This window comes from Lepus europaeus, chromosome 5 (genome assembly GCF_033115175.1).
Source record: "Lepus europaeus isolate LE1 chromosome 5, mLepTim1.pri, whole genome shotgun sequence".
NCBI lineage: Eukaryota > Metazoa > Chordata > Mammalia > Lagomorpha > Leporidae > Lepus > Lepus europaeus.
In genome coordinates this window covers 125,818,335-125,831,220 of record NC_084831.1, presented here as the reverse complement: position 1 = coordinate 125,831,220, position 12,886 = coordinate 125,818,335, and the positions used below count along the sequence as shown (strand labels likewise).

Sequence of the window (12,886 nt, the reverse complement as noted above, 5' to 3'; positions counted from 1 at the left end):
CCTGTCATCTCATCCATTCCTGTGCTCTTTCCCCCTTTCCAACACCACAAACTCCTTTCTCCTCCCCTTCTACCAATGTCAAACCCCCTCAAATAGACCCTTGAAGGATGAATTATTGGTCTGTTTTTTAATTACTCTAGCAAAATATCTGAGGCAGGCTAACTTTATAAAGAGGTTTATTTCGCTCACAGTTTTGGGAGGCTGAAAGTCCAAAAAGCATGGCATAGTTATTGCAAGGGGACTCCTCTTGGCTGCTTTACTTCATGGCAGATGGGAATAGGGAAGCTTGTGTGAGAGCAATCATATCACCAAATAGGACACCAGAAACTGGTGAAGCCAGGCTTGCTCTTTTTATAAAACCCCCTCATTAGAACTACCCATGGATCCAAGGAGAACTATTTTAATCCCTTTCACCAGTGGTGCCCTCAACAATCAAAGGATCTTCTCCTAGACCTCATCTCCCAGGGGTTCCACCTCCCAACACTGCTTCACTGAGGACCAAGCTCCCAACACATGAACATTTGAGGGACACTGAGACCACAGCCAAACCACAGCTGATACGTAGGAGCTTACTGTACAAGGAAGATGGGGAAGAGCATTTCAGACATAGTTACCAGCAGAGAAAAGAAAGTAAGGTGTTCCATGTGTGTGTGTGTGTGTGTGTGAAATCAGGGAATAATAGACCATTGGAGAAGTCTCCAATTTTATTCAAAATCCTGATGTGATCCAACTTCTGTGAAGTGATCTTCTACCAGTGACAACTCCAACTGTACTTAGTCCATCAATCTCACAATTTGTGCCCCCTTAGAGCTCATATCTCATCAATTCAACATCTGTTGAGTGAGAATGGAGGTGCTAAGCACTAGGAATATGAGATAATAAGGATAATGCCTACCCTCAAATTTATGAAAAAGAGAGAAAAGCAATGTTGGAATTGTAATGAGGAAAAAGAAGTATTCAAGATTGAGTGCATAGGATGCAGTAGTGGTACAAAGGCAATGCAGAGGCAAGCCCTATTCAAGGTCAATACCTAACCCGCTGCACCATAACTAACTACTCATTTACCTGTCAGGCCCCTCTACCAGAGGATGAACTCAGAGGACCAACAATGCCTTATTCATATTTTCATTCCAGTCTCCATCCCAGAAACTGGTACATAAAAGAGGACTAATAACTATGGCCTGAATGTCATGATTTCTAAGGTTTTGCTCACTGCATTAGCATAGAATTGAGCAAAAGTATATAAGTGGTTGTTAAATAAGTTAATAATTGCAATCTATAAAATTAAGAGAATTTAAGGAGAGTACTAGTCAAGGGAAGAGCAGTTCCCAGTGTGCTATGGTTTGCATGCTGAATGTCCCATATTTTAAAGTCTTGGTTCCCAGGGTGACACTATTAAGAAGTGGTGCAACCTTTAGGAGATGAGACCTATTGAGATGTCCTTAGGCCACTGAGTGCACTGCCCTTGGGAGATAGTTGTCATGTGTCTTCATCAGCTCTTGAAAGAAGGTTGTTATAAACGGGAGTCACTGTGCACCTGCTCCCCATGTAGGATCTCTGTCCTTAACGTGTTGTACTATGAGAATTAACGGTAAAACTACTACTCGAACAGTACTCTATATCTTGTGTGTCTGTGTGGGTGCAATCTGTTGAAATCTTTTCTTAGAATATACTAAGATGATCTTCTGTATATAAAGATAATTGAAAATGAATCTTGATGAAGAATGGGATGGGAGAGGGAGTGGGAGATGGGAAGGTTGCAGGTGGGAGGGAGGTTATGGGGGGAAAAGCTGCTACAATTCTAAAGTTGTACTTTGTAAATTTATATTTATTAAGTAAAAAAGAAAGAAGGTTGTTATAAAAACTTTAATTTGGGCGCACCCACTCTTGTCCCTGGCTCACCATGTGATCCTTCCTCTGCGCATGTTCCATCATCCATTATGGAGCCTTCCCCAGAGCATGTGTTATGCTGCTTAGACCTTCAGCCTCCAAAACTGTGAGCTAAATAAACCTCTTTTCTTCATGAGTAGTTCATCTCTGGCATTTTATTGTTATAATGAAAAGTTGACTAATACGCTATTGAGTCCTTGGGCTGCATGGTATGCCCAGACTCTTTGTTAAGAGGAATTGAACCTTAATACCCTAGATAGAAAACCTCTAAAAGAAGGGATGGAGATGTGTCCACTTACTCTACAAATCTTCACTGGATGCCAACTCTGTCTGCATTGTTCAAGAGCATTCGTAACAGAGGGTAACACAAGGACAAAAGCCCTTGGCTTTGCAAAACTTGTGTTTAGTGGAGAGGAACAAGAGCAAAGAAAAACCCAAGTATGTTAATTATGAAGTATGCTAAATGTTTAGCACTGTAGAGAAAAATAAATCTAAGTGTTGCTGGATGTACAAGAGTGGGTAGGGATCGGTGGTGAGGTAGAGGTGTTCGCAGAAGGTCTCTCAAAGAGGGAGCACTTGCATAAAAGAGCTGATGGGGCAGAAGAGTGAGCTCCATGTACACCTGGAAGAAGTGCATTCCAGGCAGTGGAAACTACAAGAACAGAAGCCCTGGCCTGTCTAAGGAGTAACCACGCAGTTCAGAGCAAAGTGGACAAGGGGGGAGTTCTAAGAACTAGAACAACATGAACAAAGGGACCAGATCATGTTAGTCATAACAGGCCATTGTAAAGATTTTCTTTAGGCTTGGTTTTGTCATTGTTTCAATTATTTTTTCCTGGAATACAAAGAGGAAACTTTACAGATTTTAAGTGACAGCTAAACATATCACCATAAAATGCATAAATCTGTGTAGCCTGACACAGGTCAAGAAACAGAACGTTGCCTGCACCCCAGAATTCCACCTTTATGTTCCCTCCATTCATTACCACTCCCTCTTTCTCAAAGGTAACCACTCTCCTGACTTCTTTTTTTAGGATTTATTTACTTATTTATTTATTTATTTAAAGAGTTACGCATAGAAAAGGAGAGGGGGAGAGAAAGAGCAGAGAGATCTTCCACCCACTCGTTCACTCCCTATTTGGTTGCAACGGCCAGAGCTGAGTCGATCTGAGGCCAGGAGCCAGAAACTTCTTCTAAGTCTCCCATGTGAGTGCAGGGCCCCAAGAATTTGGGCCATCTTCCACTGTTTTTCCAGGTCATAGCAGAGAGCTGGATTGGAAGTGGAGCAGCTGAGATGGGAACCAGCACCCACATGGGATGTCAGCACTGCAGGCGGTGGCTTTACCCGCTATGCCACAACGCCAGCCCCATATCCTGACTTCTAAAAGTGTAGCTTATATGGCCTGTTCTTTAACTTCAAATAAATGGAAGCATACCAATGTATCCTTTGTATCTGGATTTTTTGACTCAAGATTCTGCTTGTGATGCTCACCCATGTGATTCTAAGAGAGAATAGTGGTCAAAATGACAAATTACAGTGTATTAAAATGCTGATTGGAAAGATGGAGTCCAGAAGGGGAACTGATGATAGCAATCTTCATGTGCCTGAAATTTGTATGACTTTTGGGAAAGAGAGAGGAAGTGCAAGCTCACCTAAGAGCTGTCAGGATCCCAGGAGACAACCCTCCCCCTGGCCCCTTTGACCCCAATCTGCTTTCTCAGCTCCTCTCCTGCAAAATAAGAAACTTCAAAAACTTGAGGTCATGCTTATGGTTATTTATTCATGGACTCATTCAAACATCGCCGCAGATCCTACAGTGTATCAGACTCAGTGCTCAGTGCTGAAACACAAGGACACTGAAGGCACGGCCAGCTAGGCTAACAAGGAAACAGAGGACTGCAAAATGCTGTGATAAGTATCAAGAATTTCGCAAATGATGCTAAGGAAACATCATTTTTTTAAAAAAGAAACATGTGACAGGGGCCACTATTGCGGCCCAGCAAGTTAAATCACCACTTGGGACAACAGCATCCTATATGGGAATGCTGGTTCTAGTCCTGGCTCCTCCATTTGCCATCCAGCTCCCTGCTAATGCACCTGGGGAGTCAGTGGATGATGGCCCAAGTACTTGGGACCCTGCCACCCATGTGAGAGACCCAGATGGAGTTCTGCTCCTTGCCTGGCCCAGACCTGGCTGTTGTGATCGTCTGAGGAAAGAACCAGCAAATACAAAATATCTTCCCCCCTAACCCCCCTATGTATGTTTAACTCTGCCTTTCAAATAAATACATAAATAATTTTTTAAAAAGAATCATTCTGGTAATTTTACAATTTTTGCCTGAATGTTGATGATTCTGAAATAGGCTGGCAAGAATGTGGCTGTTATGTCTTACTTGGAAATTGTATTTATTATTTTTGCATTTATCAGTCTTCTCTCATCAGCTACAAGATTAAACCTTTCTGGTGGTAGAAAAAGCATCTAGCATGAAAAGAACAAAATTAATTGGAGTCAGAGGTTTGGGCACGAGCCCTGACTCTTCCATTCTCAGCTGTTTAATGCTGGGAAGTTTGGTTAACCTTTCTGCATGTCAGTTCCTTTATTCATAAATATAGGAAAATCCACCCTCCCTTCTTCACAGAACTTGTCAGCACCCAATGAAATAATGTATCAAAAGAACTCTGCAAACTGTAAATTCCTGTTATTAGTCCTCTAAATCACATAAGCCTACTATGTGTGAATGAGAGCACACAGGAGGTAATCAGTATATTTCAGGTTGTAATTATACCTCATCTGCAAAGAGTTCCAGTTTTTGGAGCCTGTGCCAGAGAATGGATGCAGTTCATTATCCTTCATAACCTAATGCCCAAAGAATCGAGAGACTGGGGTCCCAACATGTAAAAAGTGATCAGACAGTGTGAAAATAGGCACTGGCCAGGGTCACTTGGATCAACTTCCCCATAACCAAGAGTGCCAGACATTTTGTTGAAGGTGGAGGCACTGGGTGTTTAATTGCCATCTCAATACTTCTGATTTATTTTAAAGATTTATTTTTATTTATTTGAAAGGTAGTTACAGAGAGAGGTAGAGACAGAAAGGGGGGGAATGTTTCCATTCATTGGTCCACTCCCCAAATTGCCACAATGACCAGGGTTGGGCCAGGCCGAAACCAGGAGCCAGGAGCTTCTTCCAGGTCTCCTATGTGGGTGGACAGGGACCCAAGGACTTGGGCCATCTTTCTCTGACTTCCCAGGCACCTTAGTGGGGAGCTAGATTGGAGGTGGAGCAGCCAAGATAAAAATGGCACCCGAATAGGATGCCAGCATTGCAGGCTGCAGCTTAACCCACTGCACCATGACACCGGCCACATAGAATATATTTTTAAAAGAAAATTAGCTAGTAGCATTTTAAGACAAAAGAAAAGGTAAATATACAGTATATAAGGACTTGGGCCATCATCTTCCAGTGCTTTTCCAGGTGGGTTAGCAGGGAGCTGGATTGGAAGTGGAGCAGCCAGGACTCAAACTGGTGCCCATAAGGGATGCCTGCACCACAGGCAGGGCTTTAAGCTGCTGTGCCACAGCACCAGCCCCTTTCAATACTTGTAACCCTTTCTCTCTCCATCCTATCTCTGAGCTTCCATTTCAGAGAGCTCTAATAGACTGGCAGAGCTGGGGGAGATGGTGCAGGACTGGGAGGAGTGGTTGTCAGGGAGTTTTATAGCCTTTTCCTTTTGTTTTTACAGGGAATGTAGTTTCACAAAGCAGCTCAACCCCGTTGGTGGTGAACGGGATTCTATGGGAGCCGGTAACTCTGCCTCTACAGCTTCCAGCAAAAGAGTTGGTCATGATCATCACGTGGCTTCACAATGGAGCATCTATTGCCGTCGTACAGCCAAGCGCACACCCACGAATCTTGGTGACCAATCCAGCATGGCAAAAACGAGTGAACTTCACCCAATCCTATTCCTTGTGTCTCAACAACCTGACAGAGGCAGAAGTGGGATCTTACAGCGCTCAGATGACCACGGAGAACTCTGTGATATTCTCTAATTACACCCTGAGAATCTTCAGTAAGTCAAAATGTGGGGTTTAGCCATGTATGGACTAAAAAGACGGCATGTCTCAGCCATTCGTGAGGGCAGTTGTGGACCACAGCCCAGTACTGAAGCGTACAGCTTTTGGAGTCAGAATGAGGCCCAGTGGTAAATTGACTCGGTGACATTGCACAGCCTTTCAGGGACAGAACTGAGACTAGAACCTAAGTTTTGCGGCTTCTAGCTCAGGACTACCTTATTTTCCTTTACCCAGTGCAACCAGAAATTAAGCCAGCGAGATATTTAGGGTCCTGTTACTATGTGCATTGCATGCATCTGTCATGTAATCCTAACCAAGACTACACGCAGTAGGCGTCACAGTAACAGTACTGGGCCACAGGAACTTGCCTAGAGCCACAGAGACAGCAAGTGGCAGCAGCACTTCCCACACAACCACTCAGCACAATACCTCACCTTGCACAAAGGCTGGTGTGGCCCTGCAGAACACTCTGTGTGCAGAACAGTGGTCTACCTTGAAAGTGCTCTGTAAGGATGAGCTGATAAAATGTCTTTTCTATCAAGATTGTTTAAGTCCTAACAATATTTTCCCCCAGACAGTTTATGTGGGCTTCCAGTCAAACATCTACCTCTGCAAGATTAAGAATAAAAATGTCCGCAACATAAAATTATGGAAGCTATAATGAGGCAGTATATGAATCAATATCAGAAAAAAATCATGGGCCAGTGCTGTGGCGTAGCAGGTAAAGCCACCACATGTGGTGCCGACATCCCACATGGGCACCAGTTTGAGTCCCTGCTAATGCACCTGGAAAAGCAGCAGAGGATGGCCCAAGTGCTTGGGATCCTGCACCCACATGGGAGACCTGGAAGAAGCTCCTGGCTCCTGCCTTCAGATCAGCCCAGCCTTGATCGCTGCGGTCATCTGGGAAGTGAACCAGCACATGGAAGATCTCTGTCTCTCTCTAGCCCTCTCTCTCTCTGTAACTCTGCCTTTCAAATAAATAAATCTTTAGAAAAAAGAAAAAATATTTCCAGCAATCTGATGTTCAGTAATACCATGGCTTTAGTCTGATCACTGACACTTAATTAGGGATATAGTACAGAAAATTCCAGAATCAAACTGATAAAGGCTGATGAGATTCCATGATTCTTATCTACTAGAGAGCTCATAGTGTCTACAATTCAAAGTCCTTTGAATCAAGACATGTTATCAAAAAAAAAAAAATGCCTCCCCAAGTACATTAACTTTAGAATTTCATGAATATTGGACTGGTTTATCTGTTTTGTTAGTCAAAGTCATATCCTTGAAAGAATAGGGTACAGAACAGGTAAATGTGATGGGAGAGAGATGATGTCTGGAAAGGTTTTGCACCAATTACTCCAACAAAAGGGACAAAATTGTCTAGGGCAGTGTATTGATTTCCTCAAGCTGCTGAAACAAAATACCATAAACTAGGTGGCTGAAAACTGCATAGATTTATTCTCCCACAGTTCTGGAGACCAGAAGCCCAAAATCAAGGCGTGAGCTGGGCTGTACACCACCTGGATGCCCTCTGGCACAATGCGTTCTTTGCCTCTTGGGTCTGGCTGCTGCCATTGTGCCTTGGTTCTCCTTGGCTTGCAGGTACCTCAGTCCAATCTTTGTCTTTGTAGTCACATTGCCTCCTTGTCTTCTCTGTTTTCTGCCTTTTTGTCTCTCTCAGATATCCCTCTGCTTTTCTCTTATAAGAACCCTTCTCAGTGGGTTTACGGCCATCTAAATAATCTTGGATGATCTCAACTAATCAGCAAAATCCCTTTTTCCAAAGATGGTAATAGAATATTCTGATTCTGTGGGTTAAGGTGTGGACATATCTTTTGTGGGGTCAGCATTCAAGGAACCAAGGGCGGGATCACCCTGGGTGGTCAGGGATCATCAAGGCGGTGCTGGAACCCTCGAGAAAAGAAAAGCCCAGGAACAGATGCTATAGCAGACCCACTGTGTTTGTTGAGACAGCGTTCTTCTGACACTACTGAGAAGACCAAGCATGACTTCTCCTGTAGCAACCACACTCCTGGGGCTCATAGCCAATCCCTTTTCGTGGCTTTTTTAAGTGCCCTCCTTTGAAGGCACATGCACAAAGAGATGTGTGAGCTATACTAACTTACTGACAAAGCTGCAAAGGAATCTCAAGGCATGAACTAGACAGCATTTGTTTGTCTGTTTATTTGTTACCATTGACCAATCTCTCAGTATGTTCCAGGATAGGAACTGCAAAATGTCATTTCATGAGTTAGTAACAATGGATTGGAAGTGACTGCCTAGCCTTCAGTGTTAGGAAAGATATTGAAGCCATGTTAAGTTTATTCACTGAATCAGCAATCTTTGCTGGACATGGACAATGTACAAGGCACTACACTGGGTACATCAATGAACAAAATAGACAAAGATCGCTGCTCTCCCAGAGTCAACATTCTGCATGGAAAGTGGAGGCAGGTAATAAATAATACACATAAATATTAACAAATGATAGGGTATGCAAGAAAGCCACAAGCCCTGAGGAGATATGAGAACAGTGTAAGGGGGAATCAGAATGCCAGGGTGCAGGGATCAGTTTCTTTTTTTTAAAGATTTATTTTTGTTTTTTGAAAGACAGAGTTACAGAGAGGTAAAGCCAGGGAGAGAGAAAAATCTTCCATCCACTGGTTCACTCCAGAAATGACTGCAACAGCCAGAGCTGAGCTGATCCAAAGCCAGGAGCCAGGAGCTTCTTCCAGGTCTCCCATGCAGGTGCAGGAGCCCGAGGACTTGGGCTATTTTCTACTGCTTTCCCAGGCCATAGCAGAGAACTGGATTGGAAGTGGAGCAGCGGGTCTCGAACCGGTGCCCATATGGGATGCCGGCACTGTAGGATGGGGCTTTAACCTACTGCACCACAGCGCCAGCCCCAGGAATCAGTTTTGAACAGAGTGGTCAGAATTAAACAGATGGCATTTGAGCCAAGACCCAGTGGAGGGGAGGGAATGAGTGCGAGGTTATCTGGAGAAGAAGTCCTCCATCATGTGCAGCAAGACTCCCCGGTGCCTGGCACACTCAGGAACATCAAGGAGGCCAAACATGAGGAGCAGATTGAGAGGCAGAGTAACAGGAGGTGAGTTAGAAAGGAAACAGGGGCCACATCATGTAAGGCCCACTGAAACCTGGGCTTCTACTCAGCGAGACTGACAGCCTCTGGATGGCTTTGCACAAAAAGTAATGCAATTTAACTTACTTGTTTAAAGGACCCCTTTGGCTAGTCTGCTGAGATGCCAATGGACCAATCAGGAAGCCATTACAGTCATCCAAGCCAGAGGTGATGCTGGTTTGCATGAGGGAGTAGCAGTGGAAGTGATGTGGAGTGGTTGGATTCCTTGAATTATGATGTTTTGGAAGGATTTCTTGATTTGGGAACGTAAGAAGGATAAATGAGTCAGGGATGGTCCAGGTTTTTGGTCTAAGTTACTGAAAGGATGCAGTTACCATGAACGAAAATGGAGAAGGATTCAGGTTAAGCAGATTTTGGAGAGAAAAACAGCATTCCTTCTGAGCATGTTCAGTTTCATATATACTCAAGTGTAAACATCAAATAGGCAGTATAATTCATAATGTGGAAAAAGGTAGCCAGATAGATTTCTTTAAGATTTACTTATTTATTTGAAAGAGCTACAGAGAGAGAGAGAGGGAGAGATAGAGAGGTCTTCCGATCTCTGGTTCAGTCCCCAGCTGGCCTCAATGGCCAGGGCTGGGCCAGGCTGAAGCCAGGAGCCAGGAGCTTTTTCTGGGCTTCCCACACAGAGATCCAAGGACTTGGGCCATCGTCTGCTGCTTTCCCAGGTGCATCATCAAGGAACTGGATCAGAAGTTGAGCAGCTGGGACACAAACCGGTGCCCGTATGAGATGATGGCATCACAGATAGCAGCATTACCTGATAGGTTTACCTAACAAGACAGATTTTTTAGGTCAGCCACAGACGTGGGATGAGATGTGACATTCGTGCCAAATATTTCCCTTCATTGTCTTGTTCTATTTTCGTAAGTGCCTGAAAAGGAAATATGATTGCCTCGTTCCCCAGATAAGAAAACCAAGAGTAGGAAACGTTAATAATTTGTCCATGGCTCTATAGCCAGTAAACAATGAAGCCGTGATCCTAACCCCAATTTTCCTGACTCCAAATTTAGCATTCTTCCAATACATAAAAACCGCATTCTGGAAAAACAGAAATATACAAAGGGGTCTTCAAAAAGTTTATGGAAAATGCATATTATGAAAAAATTATGAATGAATTTCAAAAATTTTTATGGTCACCACTTGAGAGACGTTGTAAACTTGTAGCATTTGTATTTGCAGCTTACAGTTCCAGAAGTGCATCGAAATGGATTACGTAACTGTTATTTTTATCCCTGGTGTTTCCATCTGTCCCAGGCTGACACCTGCTCTTGGCTGGCCCACTTCAGTATGGGCTTTAATTTCACTACCCCACAGTACTGTCATCTGCTTTATTATAATGCTCAAGACACCTGATAAAATCTCATTTTGCAGCCAGAAAAGACTTGATTGAATCCTTTTGGCATTAACTGCAAAGGAAGATTTTTTTTTCTCTAGATATTGATTAGCAGGTAGTGCTCCAATTAGCACGAACTATAACCTTGATAAGTAAACAGCAGCTGACGATTAACAAGTGGATTATCATGTTCAATAGTTAACAAGTGTGTGACAAGTATTCCGATTGCTACTTTCTTTTTATCACACAGAATTGGCAGAGGGGGTGGATTTGGGAGGAAAGGTATGGCTATAAACTGTGTTACTGAAGAAGACAAGAGGCTTCTTCATGACACTGAAACTTTCTACAATACTACAGTGGAGGAAATGCCCATGAATGTGGCTGACCTTATTTAATTCCTGGGATGAGATAGTTTGAATGCAGTACTTGCTGTTGCTGAATGGGCTATTACAAAGCGCACTGAGCTTCTTTCTTTGGGAATATTTGAATCTCGTCTCAATTCCCATAACGGATCAGAAATACAGATGTTGATAGCAAAGCAACACTAGTCATGAGTTCTTGTGAGGAAAGTCATTGGCTTTTTCCTTTTTTAGAGTTAGACTGTTGGGGTGGGTATAAAAGATGGAGGTCTGTAAAATCTTTCTTTCTCAGACATTTATTTCCTAGTTCTGTAGAAATGGTTTTAACAGATGTTCTTTACCATTTAATATACACTTCTGAACCAAAAGATATAAGAGCTGTATAAAATCAGCCTATTATGTTAAACTATAATGTCTGCCTTTATTGTGTTTGTCATTAGCCTGAATAGAAAGTTCTTTAAAATGGATTTTTAAAAAACCATTTGAATACAAAAAAATTTACACTAAAATAAACATCTTTAAATCGCATTCTCCATGAACTTTCTATTTTGTGTTCCACAACTCCTACTCAGTTAGTTAAGCTTTTTAAATTTTATTTATACAAGTTTCATGTATTTCATATATACAGATTTAGGAACATAGTGATACTTCCTACCCTACCCTCCCTCCTGCCCATGCTCCAACCCTTCTTTCTCCTCCCTCTCCCATTTCCACTCTTAATTTTTATAAAGATGTATTTTCAGTTTACTTAATGATCATAAAGTTAATCCTACACTAAGTAAAGAGTTCAACAAATAGAATGAAGAAAAAAAACACTGTTCCTCAACAGAAGAGACAAGGGCTGTAAACAATCATCAAATCTCAAAATGCCCAATTTACTCCAGTATGTTACATTCTAGGTGCTCTATTGTATTAGTTACCTCATATCAGGGAAAACATATGGTATCTGTCTTTTTAGGGCTGGCTTATTTCACTAAGTATAATGGTTTCCATTTGTGTCCAATTTGTTGCAAAAGACAGGATTTCATTTTTTTAACAGCTGAGTAGTACTCCATAGTGTATATATACCATAATTTCTTTATCCAGTCAACAGTTGATGGACATCTGGGTTGATTCCATATTTTAGCTATTGTGAATTGAGCTGCAATGAACATGGGGGTATAGATCACTCTTTCATATGTGGGTTTCTTTTGGTTTGGATAAATTTCCAGCAGTGGGGTGGCTGGATCATATGGTAGTTCTATATTCAGATTTCTGAGGTACCTCCACACTGTTTTCCACAATGGCTGTACCAGTTTACATTCCCACCAACAGTGAGAATCCTCACCAGCATTTGTTGTTTGTTGATTTCTGTATGAGAACCATTCTAACGGACCCTCCTTTTTCTCTAAACATAGGGCGACTGAGGAACTTGCAAATTACCAGTCACGCTCAGCTGTCTGAGAATAGGACCTGTGAGATTCACCTGACCTGCTCTGTGGAGAATCCAAATGACAATGCCTGGCTTAGGTGGCAGACCCCAGGAAACACATCTCTAAGTGAACCAAACCTCACTATCTCCTGGGACCCCAGGAACGCCAGTGAACACAATTACACCTGCATAGCTGAGACCCCTGCCAACAACTTATCTCTCACTGTGTCTGCCAGGGGGCTCTGTGAAGGTAACAGTCTACCTGAGGTCTCTGAGAGCCTGGAGGGGCCATAGGGTACACCATGTCCTCACACCCTGCATGACTGCCAACAGTGGCCCAGTGGGAGGCAGTCAAGCAGTGCTGGGAGGGAACAAACATGCTCTGGAGCCCTGTGCTTCTCACCACATACACCAGTCGCCAGAGATCTCTGCTCCTTTCTTCCCTACCCTCCCCAGTCTTCAGTCTACTCACAGCCCAAGGGCAAGGTCTTGAAAAGTCTCGACTGCCTTTTACCCTGACTCTTCTGGGCTCCCACTTTGCCTTCCTGTTACATAAGATGCTCACTCCACACTGCCCAGAGGCCAGAGCCTGGGGCATGGATGAAGTCACCCAGCCTCCAAAGCAGTCGAGAAGGGGCTCATTGGTGCC

At 43.1% G+C, this 12,886-nt stretch overlaps 1 protein-coding gene across 1 annotated transcript in view; it reads left to right on the top strand.

Moving 5' to 3' along the window:
* The window catches only part of SLAMF6 (SLAM family member 6), a 39,776-nt gene that overhangs the window by 15,529 nt on the left and 11,361 nt on the right, over nucleotides 1–12,886 (top strand). Inside the window, exons 2-3 of the mRNA XM_062190186.1 lie at nucleotides 5,635–5,961; nucleotides 12,224–12,487. Coding sequence (XP_062046170.1) covers nucleotides 5,635–5,961; nucleotides 12,224–12,487 — 591 coding nt within the window. The remainder of the gene's footprint in view (nucleotides 1–5,634; nucleotides 5,962–12,223; nucleotides 12,488–12,886) is intronic.